Source organism: Nomascus leucogenys, chromosome 3, assembly GCF_006542625.1.
Source record: "Nomascus leucogenys isolate Asia chromosome 3, Asia_NLE_v1, whole genome shotgun sequence".
Taxonomy (NCBI): Eukaryota; Metazoa; Chordata; class Mammalia; order Primates; family Hylobatidae; genus Nomascus; species Nomascus leucogenys.
The window spans coordinates 75,574,962-75,590,205 of NC_044383.1; the positions used below are offsets into that span (position 1 = coordinate 75,574,962).

The 15,244-nt window shown below is 42.6% G+C and overlaps 1 protein-coding gene across 5 annotated transcripts in view; it reads right to left on the bottom strand.

Annotated features, from left to right (window-relative positions):
* Nucleotides 1-1,987: 1,987 nt before the first annotated feature.
* Nucleotides 1,988-15,244, bottom strand: part of GABRR1 (gamma-aminobutyric acid type A receptor rho1 subunit) — a 46,317-nt gene continuing 33,060 nt past the window's right edge. For 3 of the 5 annotated variants that reach the window (XM_003258329.2, XM_003258327.2, XM_003258328.2), the window contains 4 exons: nt 9,775-9,915; nt 6,395-6,547; nt 4,764-4,960; nt 1,988-3,544 (listed from right to left, as the gene is read on the bottom strand). In XM_003258329.2, coding sequence (XP_003258377.2) covers nt 3,251-3,544; nt 4,764-4,960; nt 6,395-6,547; nt 9,775-9,915 — 785 coding nt within the window. In that variant the 3' untranslated portion in view covers nt 1,988-3,250. The remainder of the gene's footprint in view (nt 3,545-4,763; nt 4,961-6,394; nt 6,548-9,774; nt 9,916-15,244) is intronic. The other 2 variants (XM_003258326.2, XM_012505920.2) reach the window with 1 other exon arrangement.

The window sequence follows — 15,244 nt, forward strand, 5'->3', positions numbered from 1 at the left end:
AAAGCAACTGAAGAATATTGAAACTCCTGTTCTCTACTGCCTATAACACTTCTGCACATCTGGATGATGCCCACATTCTACCACAGTGATAAAAATCCTTCAGAAACCTACAGCGCCTTCTGAACTACCAGACAGAGAATACATTATGTTTGATATAGTTTTAGTCAAATACATTTTAACTCTTTAAAAATTAATTATTCAAGCCAGGCACAGTGGCCGAGGCAGAGAAAGATTGCTTGAGGTCAGGAGTTTGCTTGAGACCAGACTGGGCAACATAGTGAGATCTTGTCTCTATAAAAAATTTTTAAAATTAAAAAAAAATTCAATATGGCCACATGGCATCTGCCCATTAACCAGACAATATTATTAACCACATCTTCCTATTCATGCCAGTAAAATGTATTAAGTACCATAGATACTCAGATATATTATGGGGTTTTCTCCAAAATTATCCTTCAAAAAAGAGGGAGTTGCTTTATATTTGGGTCCTTCTGAAGTCATACTACAGAGCTCTCTGTCAATTACATAACTTTGACAGAAAAGTAATGCCTTAAGAAAACACATTAGCATGGAAATTATTCAATTAATGCTAGTTTTAGATACTCATAGTGGTCACCGGGAATTGCCAGAAAAGATAGCAAAGACATTTAATATGAATTTAATCACTGATTCCTCACAATCACTGTGTGACTATCAATGTAAATAAGTCTTTTAAATATCACTTTAAAAAACAATGCTTCATGTGATTGTGTTGCAAAAATCAAGATTAAACATCTAAAAGATGCATTCGATATACTATTAAGCAAATTGATAATTTCCATTGGCATCTGTTATTGAATGAATTGTGTCTCCCTATGGGCCCCAAATTCATATACTGAAGCCCTAACTCCCAACATAGCTGTATTTGAAGATAGGCCTTTACAAAGGTAATTAAGGTTAAGTCAGGTCATTGGCATGGGCCCTATTCCAATATAACCACTGTCTTTATAAGAAGAAGAAATTAGGACACACACATTACAGAGGAAAGACCATGTGAAGACACAGTGGGAAGATGGCCATCTACAAGCCAGGGAGAAAAGCTTCCAGGGAAACCAAGCCTGCTAACACCTTGGTCTTGAACTTCAGCCTCCAAAACTGTGAGAAAATAAATTTCTGTTGTTTAAGCCACGCAGTCTGTGGTACTTCGCTATCGCAACTTTAGCACACTAATAGAGTACCCCATAGGTTGCTTCAAATGGTGGAGTATCCCATAGAAATAGATGGAAGTTCAGATGGTGTGCCCTGGATACATTCCAGCTCACTCACAGTGGCCCTAGTGATCATGAGGAAGAAGACAGCAGCAAAGATGTTTGTAAAGAGTTTGATTGCAATTGTTCTATAAAATAATCATGGAAAAAACCAGTGTTTTAAAAATAACATTTTTAAATATCACAAGTTAACATTTAGGGGTCAGGCGCGATGGCTCACACCTTTTTTCCCAGCACTTTGGGAGGCTGAGGTGGGAGGACTGATTGAGCTCAGGAGTTTGAGACCAGCCTGGGCAATATAATGAGACCTTGTCTCCACAAACACTTTAAAAAATTAGCTGAGTGTGGTGGAGCATGCCTGTAGCCCGAGCTACGCAGAAGGCTGAGGTGGGAGAATCACTTGAGCCTGGGAGGTGGATGTTGCAGTGAGCTGAGATGGCACCACTGCACTACAGCCTGGGTGACAGAGTGAGACCCTGTCTCAAAAAAGTAAAATGAGAATACAAAACTTAAATAGTTAACATTTAACTATTTCATCTAAATCCTTTTAAGTTTATTCAAGCTTGCCAAAAAACTTTCTTTTGGTGAGTTTTCATTGGAGATAATGGGAGATGACATTGTAATTAGGGTTTATGCAAATAGGTTTTTTCAAATTAGAATATAGTTCTGCATGTGTAAAAATATCATAATATTTAGTATTGGTGATGAGTCAAATTAACTTTGAAATGAAAATGACATTATTGTGTATATAATTCACTTTATTAAAGTGAGTTTCAAATAAAACAAATGCTGTTTGGGTAAGTTTGGTGGGGGTTGATCTATATAGTAGATATATAATATAAATAACTGTTTTTAAATGATACATCAAATTAGAACCCTCTCCTTTACCCCATGCCCTGACATCAGTTGCCATTGGGCCATCCTTCTGCCTGGTATCTGGGCTGTGTGGTCTAGGTGATGCCAGTTTTCTGGTCCATAGAAAATGCTGGTATTTCGAGTATAAATGCAGATGTCCAATGATGTCTTCCCATTTATTTTGCTTTCTGATGTTCTTTTTCTCTTAAGAAACCATGTATTTCTCATTCTAACGAGTTACAAGTAGTCCCAAATTATGTATTTCCTTGAAATGTTTATGCAGAAGAAATCATTCTCTACCCAAGTCCCTCAGTGAAGATATCACATCACTGAGAAAGGACTTCTCTTTGAACAAGGACGTGCTCCAAGAAGAAGATACATGAAGTGGTGATTATATAAAATAGGGAACATTTAAACACAAATTTTCTAGCCTAGGTACCTCTATGACACAACAGACAAAATGCATGTGTGTACTCTTATCTTCAAAGTTTCCCTGCCAGGGAAAATTTCACCAAAATCAGAAGCAATTGCACCAATCTAAAGAGCTTTTCTTGTGAAGGGGTAAAACCTGTGAACCACAGCATATCAAGAAAAATAATGTGAATATTATCATTGCCTTTTATTAAAATAAACATGTGGAGGTGGAGTTGCATACAAAATAGGTAATAGGTTATAAACTGAAGCATGAGTTTCTGTCAAAGTGAGGATTTAGGTGCATGTGAATTTCATGCAAATGGCCTGTAGGTGCTTCCAAGTTCACGTAGCCTGAAGAATGTAATGACGCTCAAGGAAAATAAATTATTCATGTGAATAGCATCAAGGGTCTAACGGGTGGAACTAAATGTGCCCACAACACTGGTAGTGTGCTTTTCCAGGGGATCTGGGTAACAACTAACATCAGTCGCTACAGTGTCGTATTTCCTGCAGCACCTAATATAATGCTGTGTATTCAATAGATGGTTAATAAGTGCAAATTAAACCAGTAAGTGTCTTGTCATTGTAGCTTTGGAAAGCTGCAGAAGGGATAGTGAAAACATGGGTGGGTCCTGGGATTTTTTTTTTAACCATATCCTTAAATACTTTTTCTTTATACAGTTATTTCTGTAGTGCATGCCATGGAAATGTGAAATTTATAGAATTACAAGCATCTAGGAGAAAATAGACCAGTATATTAAATTGAATAAAATGTATGCCGCTGGAAAGATGATCCTGGAGTATTTATCAATGGCGTGGGTGTCGATTCTCATGCTCACGTAGCTGCTTCTCTGACTTTTCCTCTGTGGGGAGCTCCTCTCTGAGGCCAGGGTCAGCTGCACCATCATCCTGTCGGGCTTCTCTCCATTCTCTGGCATGTAGTTGTCCAGGTCGTTCACCTCCCCATCACTGTAGTTGCCATCCAGCATCACAGTGCGGGGCAGAGGTAATCCACTGGTGCAGGGAAGCTGCAAACACAGTAAACACACGTTGGGGTGTGAGCTCAGCATCATCTCTCAGAAGCCCTTCAAAAGGAACTGCATAGTGGAGGGTGTTGCCTGGTTTCTGGTATTCCCAGTTTGGGAAGAGGGTAGGTATCCTGTTTTGTTTGTTTGTTTGTTTTCTGGGACTTCAGTTTCACTCTTTTCGCCCAGGCTGGAGTGCAATGGCACGATCAATCTCAGCTCACTGCAACTTCTGCCTCTGGGATCCAAGTGATTCTCCTGCCTCAGCCTCCCAAGTAGCCAGGATTACAGATGCACACCACCATGCCAGGCTATTGTTTTATTTTTAGTAGAGACGAGGTTTCATCATGTTGGCCAGACTGGTCTCAAACTCCTGATCTCAGGTGATCCACCTGCCTTGGCTTCCAAAAGTTCTGGGATTACAGGCGTGAGCCACTGCGCCCAGCCTGGTATCCATTTTTGCTGATCTAAAATCTACGTACTGATTCTTAAGAAATACCACAATGCCATACCAAAGACCAACAAGAATGCTCATAATTCATAGATCACCCTGTTCTCCATGGGATCATAAGCTGTTATGAGCCCTTGATAAAAATGTTTACAGATCACATTATTACAAGTGTGTGCATGAACGTGTGCATTTGTCATGGGGATAAGGATTGGCATTGTGGGAATAGATTACTGTAACATGGTTAGAGTTTGCTGGGGGAGATAACCATTGAGCTGCACACTGGAGGAGGAAAGGAGAGTCAGGTGGGAGGGAAGATAACCTGGGAAAAGGTGGAGGATGCATGAGGTTATACATGAAGGAAGATTTCCTAGAATGAGAAAAGTTCTTACCTGGACAGTTCTTTTATTACACCTTTATGTTCATAAATAATTTGTTCCACCATGTTAAATTGTCATTTATTTTTCTCCTAGGATTCCCTCACTAAACTATGAACATCACCAAGATGTTCCCTAACACTTAACTAAGACCTGGCCCAAGTATGTGGTAGGTGCAAAATCAATGTTCCAATGAACGAAAGATGTCACCCAAAGTAAATTTCACAATGACTTGAAATACACCAATTTGTTTGCTCTTCACAACAAACCTGCGAAGTGGCCACAGGAGAGGGTATCATGGCCCTGCTTTACAGAGAAGGTCTGCCCTGCCTGAGGTTCCAGAGCTACAGCAGGCTCCATCCTGACCAGACACACTATAAGCGCATGGCAAAGTCACCTTCTCCCGCAGCTTCTGTTCCTTCCTCTCCTGCACAGTGGTCAGGTAGTTGACGGCCGCATACTCCAGCACCGAGAGGAACACGAACACGAAGCTGACCCAGAGGTAGATGTCCACGGCCTTGATGTAGGAGACGCGTGGCATGGAGGCGTTCACACCCGTGATGATGGTGGACATGGTCAGCACCGTCGTGATACCTGCAAACACAAGAACGAGAAACAAGTGTTTGCTTGTCTTTCACCAAACACGGGATGGTTTCATGCCTCTGCTCATTTGTCCCTGCTGCTCCCTCAACCTAGAATGTCTCCATTCCTGCTCCACTGTCTAGCAAACACCTAACACATCTTCCAAGATTTAGCTTTTCATGAAGCTTTTCCTGTTCCTCTCCCCCTGCATCGCTACCCTTTTGCCCCTCTGCATACCCTGTGTATTCATCGTAGTATCTGTGTCACTATTGTTCTGCAAAGAACGCTAGACATTTTGGCATTAAAACATTTATTTCAATTCAATTTTTAAAAAGTAAGAGGTTGCATATATGAACAGGTATATATGTTTCTTATAACTACTGCTCCGTCAAGGGGAAAAAGCCCATGGGGTTTATTTTAATATCATGTCCTGGCTCTTGGTGTGCAGTCCTGTTGTCCTGGGCCTGTGTCAACAGCTGTCAGGGCACCGCCAGCAGCCACCACCATGCTGGACCTAGCTGCCCATTCAGCATTGTCCACTTGAGGACTTAAGGGTCAATTTCACTAAGGATGACAACGTTAACTTCATTTATAGGAAACAGATTTTAAAACTCAGATTCACAGATCTAGAGTGTTTATCTATTTAGCACAGTAACTGTTCAAACTATGGAACAACTGTTAGAGGACAAGGCAATCTGTCCATGGAAATTTGCCCAGGATTTCAAATTAAGCTCAGAACATTTGTTTGGCAAACATCAAATCACAGGGGATTGGGGTCATCTTAAGGGCCAGCTGCAATCCAGTTTCACTAAAACATGGTGGGTTGCATTCTCCCCTGCAGCCCCTGAACTGTCTGAGCAATGGTGGTGTGTATAAATGAGTATAATATTTAAGGTGAGAAAAAGAGCTCATGGCAAATAGCCATAAGCGGAATGCTTATAGAGAAGGGATTCTCAAACTTGAGTACACAGAATAATTACTGGGAGAGCTTGTTAAAAATGCAGATTCCTGGTCCTCCCTCAGAGATTCTCATTCTATTAGATGCAGATGAGACCCAGGACCCTTCATTTTTAACAATTTCCCACAAAGATTCTATCACAAAATCCCTTGAGCTACCATTTGAGAAACACTGTTGTAGGATATGATTCATTTTGCAGGTGAGCAAAGAAGGCACCTAAAGACCAGGCTCGCCCACCCTGGAACACGGCTTTGACAAGACTAAAGGTAGGCTGTTTGGATGGGCACCTGCAGAGTCCTGGAAAGCATTTTGCTACGTAGATGCCTATCTATAGGATTTTAACTATAAATAAATAACTCTTGAGATTTTCCAAGTCATAACGCCAAAAGGGATATAGAATCAATTTGAAAAGAATGGTTTTATCTGGAAGGAATTGTTAATACCTATATTTGCAGATGCTTGGAATATGCACTTGAGATATTCCTTACCTAAGGGGACTCTGGCGGGCACGGCTCTGCGGTCGATCCAGAAGGACACCCAGGACAGCATGACCATCAGGGTAGCGGGGAAATAAGTTTGGAGCAAGAAGAAGAAGATGTGGCGACGCAACGTGAAATTAATGTACAGACGGTTGTACCAGCCTGGGGGACACAGAAATAAAAGACAGTACACATCACGGCTCCTTCACAAAACACATTTTATTCAGGAAATCGTAAGCGCCTTGGACACTCCGATGGACTCTTGCCATGTCTTTATAAGGTGAAAGTGAGAGAAATTGTGGAACAAAGTGATTACATAGTAATACATACCACCTGGGTGAATCTATCTCAAGAAACTTTTGGCCCTTGTCCTATTTACAAAGGGAACCCCTTGAAAAGATCATTTAAGCTTCTTTCTTTTTTTAAGACAGGGTATCACTCTGTCACTAGGCTGGAGTGCAGTGGGGCAATCTTGGCTCACAGCAGCCTCGAACTCCTGGGTGCAAGCAATCCTCCCACCTCAGCCTCCCAAGTAGCTGGTACCACTACACCCAGCTGATTTTTAAATTTTTTTGGTAGAGACTGGGTCTTGCTATGTTCACCAGGCTGGTCTCGAACTCCTGGCTTCAAGTGATCCACCCACTTCGGCCTCCCAAAATGCTGAGATTACAGGTATGAACTACCATCACGCCTGGGTCATTTAAACTCCTGTTACTCTCATTACCTGGTCTAGGGTTCAGCAACCTCACCATCACCTGGGAGCTTGTTATAAATGAAGATACCTGGGCCCCACCCGAAACCTACTTAATTGGACGTCCATTTAACAATATTCTTGGCTAGCTGCGGTGGCTCATGCCTGTAATCCCAGCACTTTGGGAGGCCAAGGTGGGAGGATCGCTTGAGCTCAGGAGTTCAAGGTTACAGTGAGCTATGATCGCCCACTGCACTCCAGCCTGAGCCACAGAGTGAGACCCTGTCTCTATTAGGAAAAAAAAATAATTTTATATCTATATATATAATTTGTTCATAGTTCATATGCACGTCAAAGTTTGAGAAGCACTGATTTAAACAATCTCTTTAGATTTCTTTATGGGGAGAAATGTGCTTTAAGTTAAAAAAGGAAGTTAAACACAACATTGTATTTAGAAACACAGTGAACAATCACAGGTCCAGCTACATTTTAGCTCTTCTTTTGTGTCCTTACAAGGAAAACATATGAATGGAGGAAGAGAAAGGGAGGATGATGGGAAAAAAAAAAAAAAAAAAAAAAAAGGAAAAGGCCTTATATGCGTGAGATGCCTAGGACTAAAAATAAAATGGATGGGGACTTGGCAATATGAACTTGGAAACTTGGCACCCTGGGTCATTATAATGCATGGGACATGCCTCTGGTTACCAGCAAGCTAGTGCAGAGGGACTGTCAGAATGCTGAGGGTCAAAAGAACAGGGTTCCTCCAAGGGACCAATACTTTGGGGTGATGGATACAGGAGATAATATGTGCTAGGTTGCAGTGCTATATTGGTGCTCCCTCTTACAGATTAGAAAGACCGTGGGGTACTTAAAAAGAATGTGCTTCCCTGTGCAGTCAATTGCGCAAGTTTTAGCCATAGAAACTGCATGAAGATTTGAGCGAAATCATCCTGAAAGGTGACTGGTCAAAAAAGAGGCAAGAAGCACAATTCACAATTGCAAAGATATGGAATCAACCTAAGTGTCCATCAACAGATGAATGGATAAAGAGAATATGTTATATATACACCATGGAATACCACTCTTCCATAAAAAAAAAAAAAGATGAAATAATGTCTTTTGCAGTAACTCGGATGGAACTGGAGGCCGTTATTCTAGGTGAAATAACTCAGGAATTGAAAAGCAGATACCACACGTTCTCACTTATAAGTGGGAGCTAAGCTATGGGAACACAAAGGCATACAGAGTGGTATAGTGGACACTGGAGACTCAGAAGTGGGGAAGGTGGGAGGAGAGTGAGGGATGAAAAACTACCTATTGGGTACAATGTACACCACTCAGGTGACAGATGTACTAAAATCCTAGACTTCAGCTGGGCGCGGTGGTTCATGCCTGTAACCCCAGCACTTTGGGAGGCCGAGGCAGGCGAATCATTTGAGGTCAAGAGTTCAAGACCAGCCTGGCCAACATGGCGAAACCCCGTCTCTACTAAAAATACAAAAATTAGCCATCCGGGGTGGTGGGTGCCTGTAATCCCAGCTACTCGGGAGGCTGAGGCAGGAGAATTGCTTGAACCCAGGAGGCAGAGGTTGTAGTGAGCCCAGACCTGGCCATTGCACTCCAGCCTGGGCGACAGAGTGAGATTCCGTCTCAAAAAAAAAAAAAAAAATCCTAGACTTCACCACTATACAATTCATCGATGTAATCAAAACCCACTTGTATCCCTATTTTTTTTTTAAGGCAAGAAATGAAGCAAGTTAACCTCAGCTATTTAGCGCAGGCAAGCTCCCAGGAGAAAGGTCACAGAGCATGCCCTCAGGCAACAGGAGGGGGTAAGCCTGTCCCAACCCTTGGTTCAAAAAGGAACAACTGGGTCCACAGGGGACTGACCAGTGGTTCCTGCACTGAGATTTAGAAAAGAGTCACCAGGAGAGGCTGTGCAAGCAGCATAGCAAGAGCAGACTGGTCAAGAGTGGAGCGACCCCACGGGGCTGGCTGTAGCATGGAGAAAGTAAATTGAAAACAGCGGACCTGAATTGTATTTGTTTCCTGCTGTCAAGGAGGGGGCTCATGGCTGAGATGCCAGTTCCTAAGCTGGCAATGCGATTGTCTCAAATAAACCCACTCACATGGCTTATGTTTTAAGTTCTTACTAATTTTTTTAGGTTATTACTCTGAAGCATGGGTAGTATCAAAAAAATCACTTCCACCCACTGCTTGCTACCCACTAGAGTTCACTTAGGATTTCTGTCTTTAGTTTCTTTTCTTTTTTTTTTTTTTTTTTTTTTTTTTGAGGCAGGGTCTCACTCTGTCACCCAGGCTGCAGTGCAGTGGTGTGATCTCGGCTCACCGTAACCTCCAACTCCAGGGCTCAAAGGATCTCCCACCTCAGCCTTCCAGGTAGCTGGGACTACAGGCATGTGCCACCACACTTGGCTAATTTTTGTATTTTTAGTAGAGACTGAGTTTCGCCATGTTGGCCAGGCTTGTCTTGAACTCCTAAGCTCAAGCAATCCATCCACCTTGGCCTCCCAAAATGCTGGGACATGAGCCACTGCACCCAGCCTCTGTCTTTAGTTTCAAATATAAGTGACACTGCTTACTTGACGACCAATTCAAACCTTTCCTATAATAGTGGGTGAACCTTGGAGACCAAGCTGAAGCCTGCCCTGACTCTCAGCCCTCACTCTACACTTACCTGTGCTGCTGTAGAAAGCCAGCTTGGTGGTGGTATGGAATTCTTGAATGAGGAACTGGGAGAGTGAGATCCGTTCATCTGTCTTTAAGGAGTCATTGCCTTTTTTCCAGTACAGCATGAGGTCATCTTCTGTATAGGCATCTGAAAAGACAGGGGCCAGCATCAGACAAGGTGGTGGCAAGACAGGATGGTCTGTGGGGCTATGTAGAAGCTGTGTCCTGACCTCCCACACCGACTACTGGGATTGTGATATGATAGTTTGAAAAACAAACCACAGTCTAAACAAAGCAAAACAATATCCAAAAAGACAAATCTAATTACCTCCACTCTTCCAAAAGTCATCAGAGCAAAGTTCTCAAGCCCAAATGCTCACAATTCCTGCAAAAGGGTTCACCCTACAATTCAGCCTGCCATTTATTAGGTTAAATCAAATGAAAATTCTATTTTTGTAGGTTAGAAATGGTTAAATATTGGCAAAATTTCACATGGCTCAGCCTTATAAATGGGGAGTAATTTAGCCTTTTCCTTTCTTCTTTCAAAGTGTGGTGACTCATCAATTGATGGCAAGTGCCTGTAAACACTATCAGGTAATAAAGGCTGCATTTTAGCAAGAAAAGATCCATAAAGAGACGGGAGTGGAACAAGTCCCTTCTCTGTAGGACTCCAGTTACTCCTACTCAGGGTAAAGTCGAAGTGAATCCATGATCATCACCCTTTCTGGTGCTACCATTTCCCCTTCCCTCACCTGCTTCCGGTGAACTCCAAGTGAACAAACCTACCTCCAGCCTGAGCATAATTGAGGAGAAGCCTCATGGCACTGCCAGTCCAGCCTGTTCATGTGTGAACAGTTCCTTCCAGGGGTCCCTGGGACTATTTTATTCCTGTTTTCTAACACTTGACCTGTGTGATGGTCAGTTTCATGTGTCAACCTGGCTTGGCTATGGTACCCAATTATACAATCAAACACTAATCTGTAAAAGTGTTTTGTAGATGTGACTAATATCTACAACCAGTGGACTTTAAAGGGGATTTCCCTGGATAATCTGGGTGGGCCTGATTCCACCAGGTGAAAGGCCTTAGGAGCAGAGCTGAGGCTTCCTGGAAGAAGAAATCCCACCTGTGGACTGTGGCATCCGCTCCTGCCCCAGAGTGCCCCTCCGGCCCTCCTGATGGCCCGCCCTGCAGATGTGGGACTCTTAGCCAGCCCCCACAATCCCGCTAGCCACTTCCTTGCAATAAATCTCTACTCTGTATATCCTACTGGTTCTGTTTATTTGGTGGAGCCATGACCGATACAACCTGAAAAAAGGCTACATTCCAGATGGAGGCAGAAGCTGCCCAGGCATAGTGGGGAAAACTAAGTTCTGGAGACAATGAACTCAGTATTTCAGTCTGGCTCTGCCACCAAGCTCTGTCCCTCCTTTGTATAATGATAATAACCTGCTCTTCAGGGTCTTGTGAGGGTTGAATGACAAGGCAGAGGTAAAGCCACTGTGCAATAAGTAGCCACTCCCTTGGTCCTGGGTTTTATTACACCCTTTCCCCACATTCAGTGCCCTACGCAGCTGTCCCTTTGGCCCCAGCGGTGTGTGATGTCAACATCCCTGCACTCCTTGGTCCCAGATGATTGGAGCCAAGGGACACCTGATCCACTGCTACAAGCCCAGACTGGCTGACAAAGTGCCCTGGACCAGTGAGAACCCTCACTAGGGCTTTGACACTGCCAGGGAGTGCCAGTGTTCAGGAGGAGTGTAGGAGTCACAGGGGTGTCCACTGTGCTGTGAGAGAAAGTGTTTGGGCAGGGAGGAGAACGGAGCGGATATGTAGAGGGACAGAGATGCATGCGGATCGTTTTACACTGCCTCAGCCTGGCTCTTTCTGTGGCCTGGTTTCTGGGGTGTGTGTGTGTGAGTGTGTGTGTGTGTGTTGTGTTGTGTTGTGTTAAAATACATATAACATAAAATTTACCATCTTAACCATTCTTTAGTGTAACTTCAGTGATATTGCACTACATTCTTAGTGTTGTATTTATGATGCATGATAAATATGATGAAAATTATATTACATGAAACCCCATTGTCTCAGCCCAAAATCTCCTTAAGCTGATTAGCAACTTCAGCAAAGTCTCAGGATACAAAATCAATGTGCAAAAATCACAAGCATTCTTGTACACCAATCACAGACAAACAGAGAGCCAAATCATGAGTGAACTCCCATTCACAATTGCTTCAAAGAGAATAAAATACCTAGGAATCCAACTTACAAGGGATGTGAAGGACCTCTTCAAGGAGAACTACAAACCACTGCTCAATGAAATAAAAGAGGATACAAACAAATGGAAGAACATTCCATGCTCGTGGGTTGGAAGAATCAATATCGTGAAAATGGCCATACTGCCCAAGGTAATTTATAGATTCAATGCCATCCCCATCAAGCTACCAATGACTTTCTTCACAGAATTGGAAAAAACTACTTTAAAGTTCATATGGAACCAAAAAAGAGCCCGCATCACCAAGTCAATCCTAAGCCAAAAGAACAAAGCTGGAGGCATCACGCTACCTGACTTCAAACTATACTACAAGGCTACAGTAACCAAAACAGCATGGTACTGGTACCACAACAGAGACATAGATCAATGGAACAGAACAGAGCCCTCAGAAATGATGCCGCATATCTACAACTATCTGATTTTTGACAAACCTGACAAAAACAAGAAATGGGGAAAGGATTCCCTATTTAATAAATGGTGCTGGGAAAACTGGCTAGCCATATGTAGAAAGCTGAAACTGGATCCCTTCCTTACACCTTATACAAAAATTAATTCAAGATGGATTAAAGACTTAAATGTTAGACCTAAAACCATTAAAATCCTACAAGAAAACCTAGGCAATACCATTCAGGACATAGGCATGGGCAAGGATTTCATGTCTAAAACACCAAGAGCAATGGCAACGAAAGCCAAAATTGACAAATGGGATCTCATTAAACTAAAGAGCTTCTGCACAGCAAAAGAAACTACCATCAGAGTGAACAGGCAACCTACAGAATGGGGGAAAATTTTTGCAACCTACTCATCTGACAAAGGGCTAATATCCAGAATCTACAATGAACTCAAACAAATTTACAAGAAAAAAACAAACAACCCCATCAAAAAGTGGGCAAAGGACATGAACAGACACTTCTCAAAAGAAAACATTTATGCAGCCAAAAGACACATGAAGAAATGCTCATCATCACTGGCCATCAGAGAAATGCAAATCAAAACCACAATGAGATACCATCTCATACCAGTTAGAATGGCCATCATTAAAAAATCAGGAAACAACAGGTGCTGGAGAGGATGTGAAGAAATAGGAACACTTTTACACTGTTGGTGGGACTGTAAACTAGTTCAACCATTGTGGAAGTCAGTGTGGCGATTCCTCAGGGGTCTAGAACTAGAAATACCATTTGACCCAGCCATCCCATTACTGGGTATATACCCAAAGGACTATAAATCATGCTGCTATAAAGACACATGCACACATATGTTTATTGCCGCACTATTCACAATAGCAAAGACTTGGAACCAACCCAAATGTCCAACAACGATAGACTGGATTAAGAAAATGTGGCACATATACACCATGGAATACTATGCAGCCATAAAAAATGATGAGTTCATGTCCTTTGTAGGGACATGGACGAAACTGGAAAACATCATTCTCAGTAAACTATTGCAAGGACAAAAAACCAAACACCACGTGTTCTCACTCATAGGTGGGAATTGAACAATGAGAACTCATGGACACAGGAAGGGGAACATCACACTCCGGGGACTGTTGTGGGGTGGGGGGAGGGGGGAGGGACAGCATTAGGAGATATACCTAATGCTAAATGACGAGTTAATGGGTGCAGGAAATCAACATGGCACCTGGATACGTATGTAACAAACCTGCACATTGTGCACATGTACCCTAAAACCTAAAGTATAATAACAATTAAAAAAAAAAAAAGAAAATTACTACATAAATACCATCATTCTTATGGTTGGATATATCATTTGCCAATGTATATTCTCCCATTCGTGGGTTGCATTTACTCTGTTGATAATGTTTTGATGCACAGCATTTTAAATTTTTCATGTAGTATTTATGTTGTACTACCTTACTACATAAATACAACCATTATGATGGTCATACCACCACCCATCTCCGGAACTCTTTTCCTCTTCCCAAACCGAAGCTCCATACCCATTTAATAATAACGCCTCATCCCTGTTTCCCCTCTCCCCAGCCTCTGGCAACCACCATTTTACTTTCTGTCTCTATAATTTTGACTACGCTAAGTACCTCTTAAAAGTGACATCATACAGTATTTGTCTTTTGCGATTGGCTGATTTCACTTAGCACACTGCCCTCAAGTTTCATTCATGCTGTAGCATGTATTGGAAATCCTTGTTTTTTAAGGCTGAACACTGTTCCACTGTATGCAGATACTACATTCTGTGTATCCATTCATCCATTGATGGACACTTGGGTTGTTTTCATGTTTTAGCAATTGTGAATAAAACTGCTATAAATATGAGTGTACAAGTACCTTTTCAAGACCCTGCTTTCCATTCTTTTGGTTATTTACCCAGAAATGGATTTGCCGAATCATATGTTCTCTTTTTTTTTTTTTTTTAGAGACGGGGGTCTTGCTTTTTCACCCAAGCTGGAGTGCAGTGGTGCAATCACAGCTCACTGCAGCCTCAGGCTCTTGGGCTCAAGTGATTCTCCTGCCTCAGCCTCCCGAGTAGCTGGGACCACAGGTGCCAGCCACCATGCCCAGCACATTTTTGTATTTTTTGTAGAGACAGGGTCTTGCTATGTTGCCCAGACTGGTCTTCAACTTCTGGGCTCAAGTGATCCTCTTACCCCGGCACCCAGAGTGCTGGGATTACAGGTGTGAGCAAGCGTGCCCAGTCATTTTTTAATTTTTTGAGGAGCTGTTTTCCCCAGTGGCTGCACCATCACACATTACTACCCACAAAGGATAGGGGTTCTAATTTGTTCACATCCTCCCTAGAATTGTTTTCTGTTTTGTTGACAGTATTCATCCCAGTAAGTATAACTCATTGTAGTTTTGGTTTGCATTTTCCTAATGATTAGTGATGTTGAACATCTTTTCATGTGCTTCCTGACCATTTGTATACCTTCTTTGGAGAAATGTCTATTCAAGTCTTTTGTTCATTTTTTTTTTCTTTTTTTTTTTTGAGACAGCGTCTCACTCTGTCACCCAGGCTGGAGTGCAGTGGTGCAATCTCGGCTCACTGCAAGCTCCGCCTCCCGGGTTCATGCGATTCTCCTGCCTCAGCCTCTCCGAGTAGCTGGGACTACAGGCGCCCGCCACCACGCCCGGCTAATTTTTTGTATTTTTTAGTAGAGACGGGGTTTCACCGTGGTCTCCATCTCCTGACCTCGTGATCCGCCCGCCTCAGCCTCCCAAA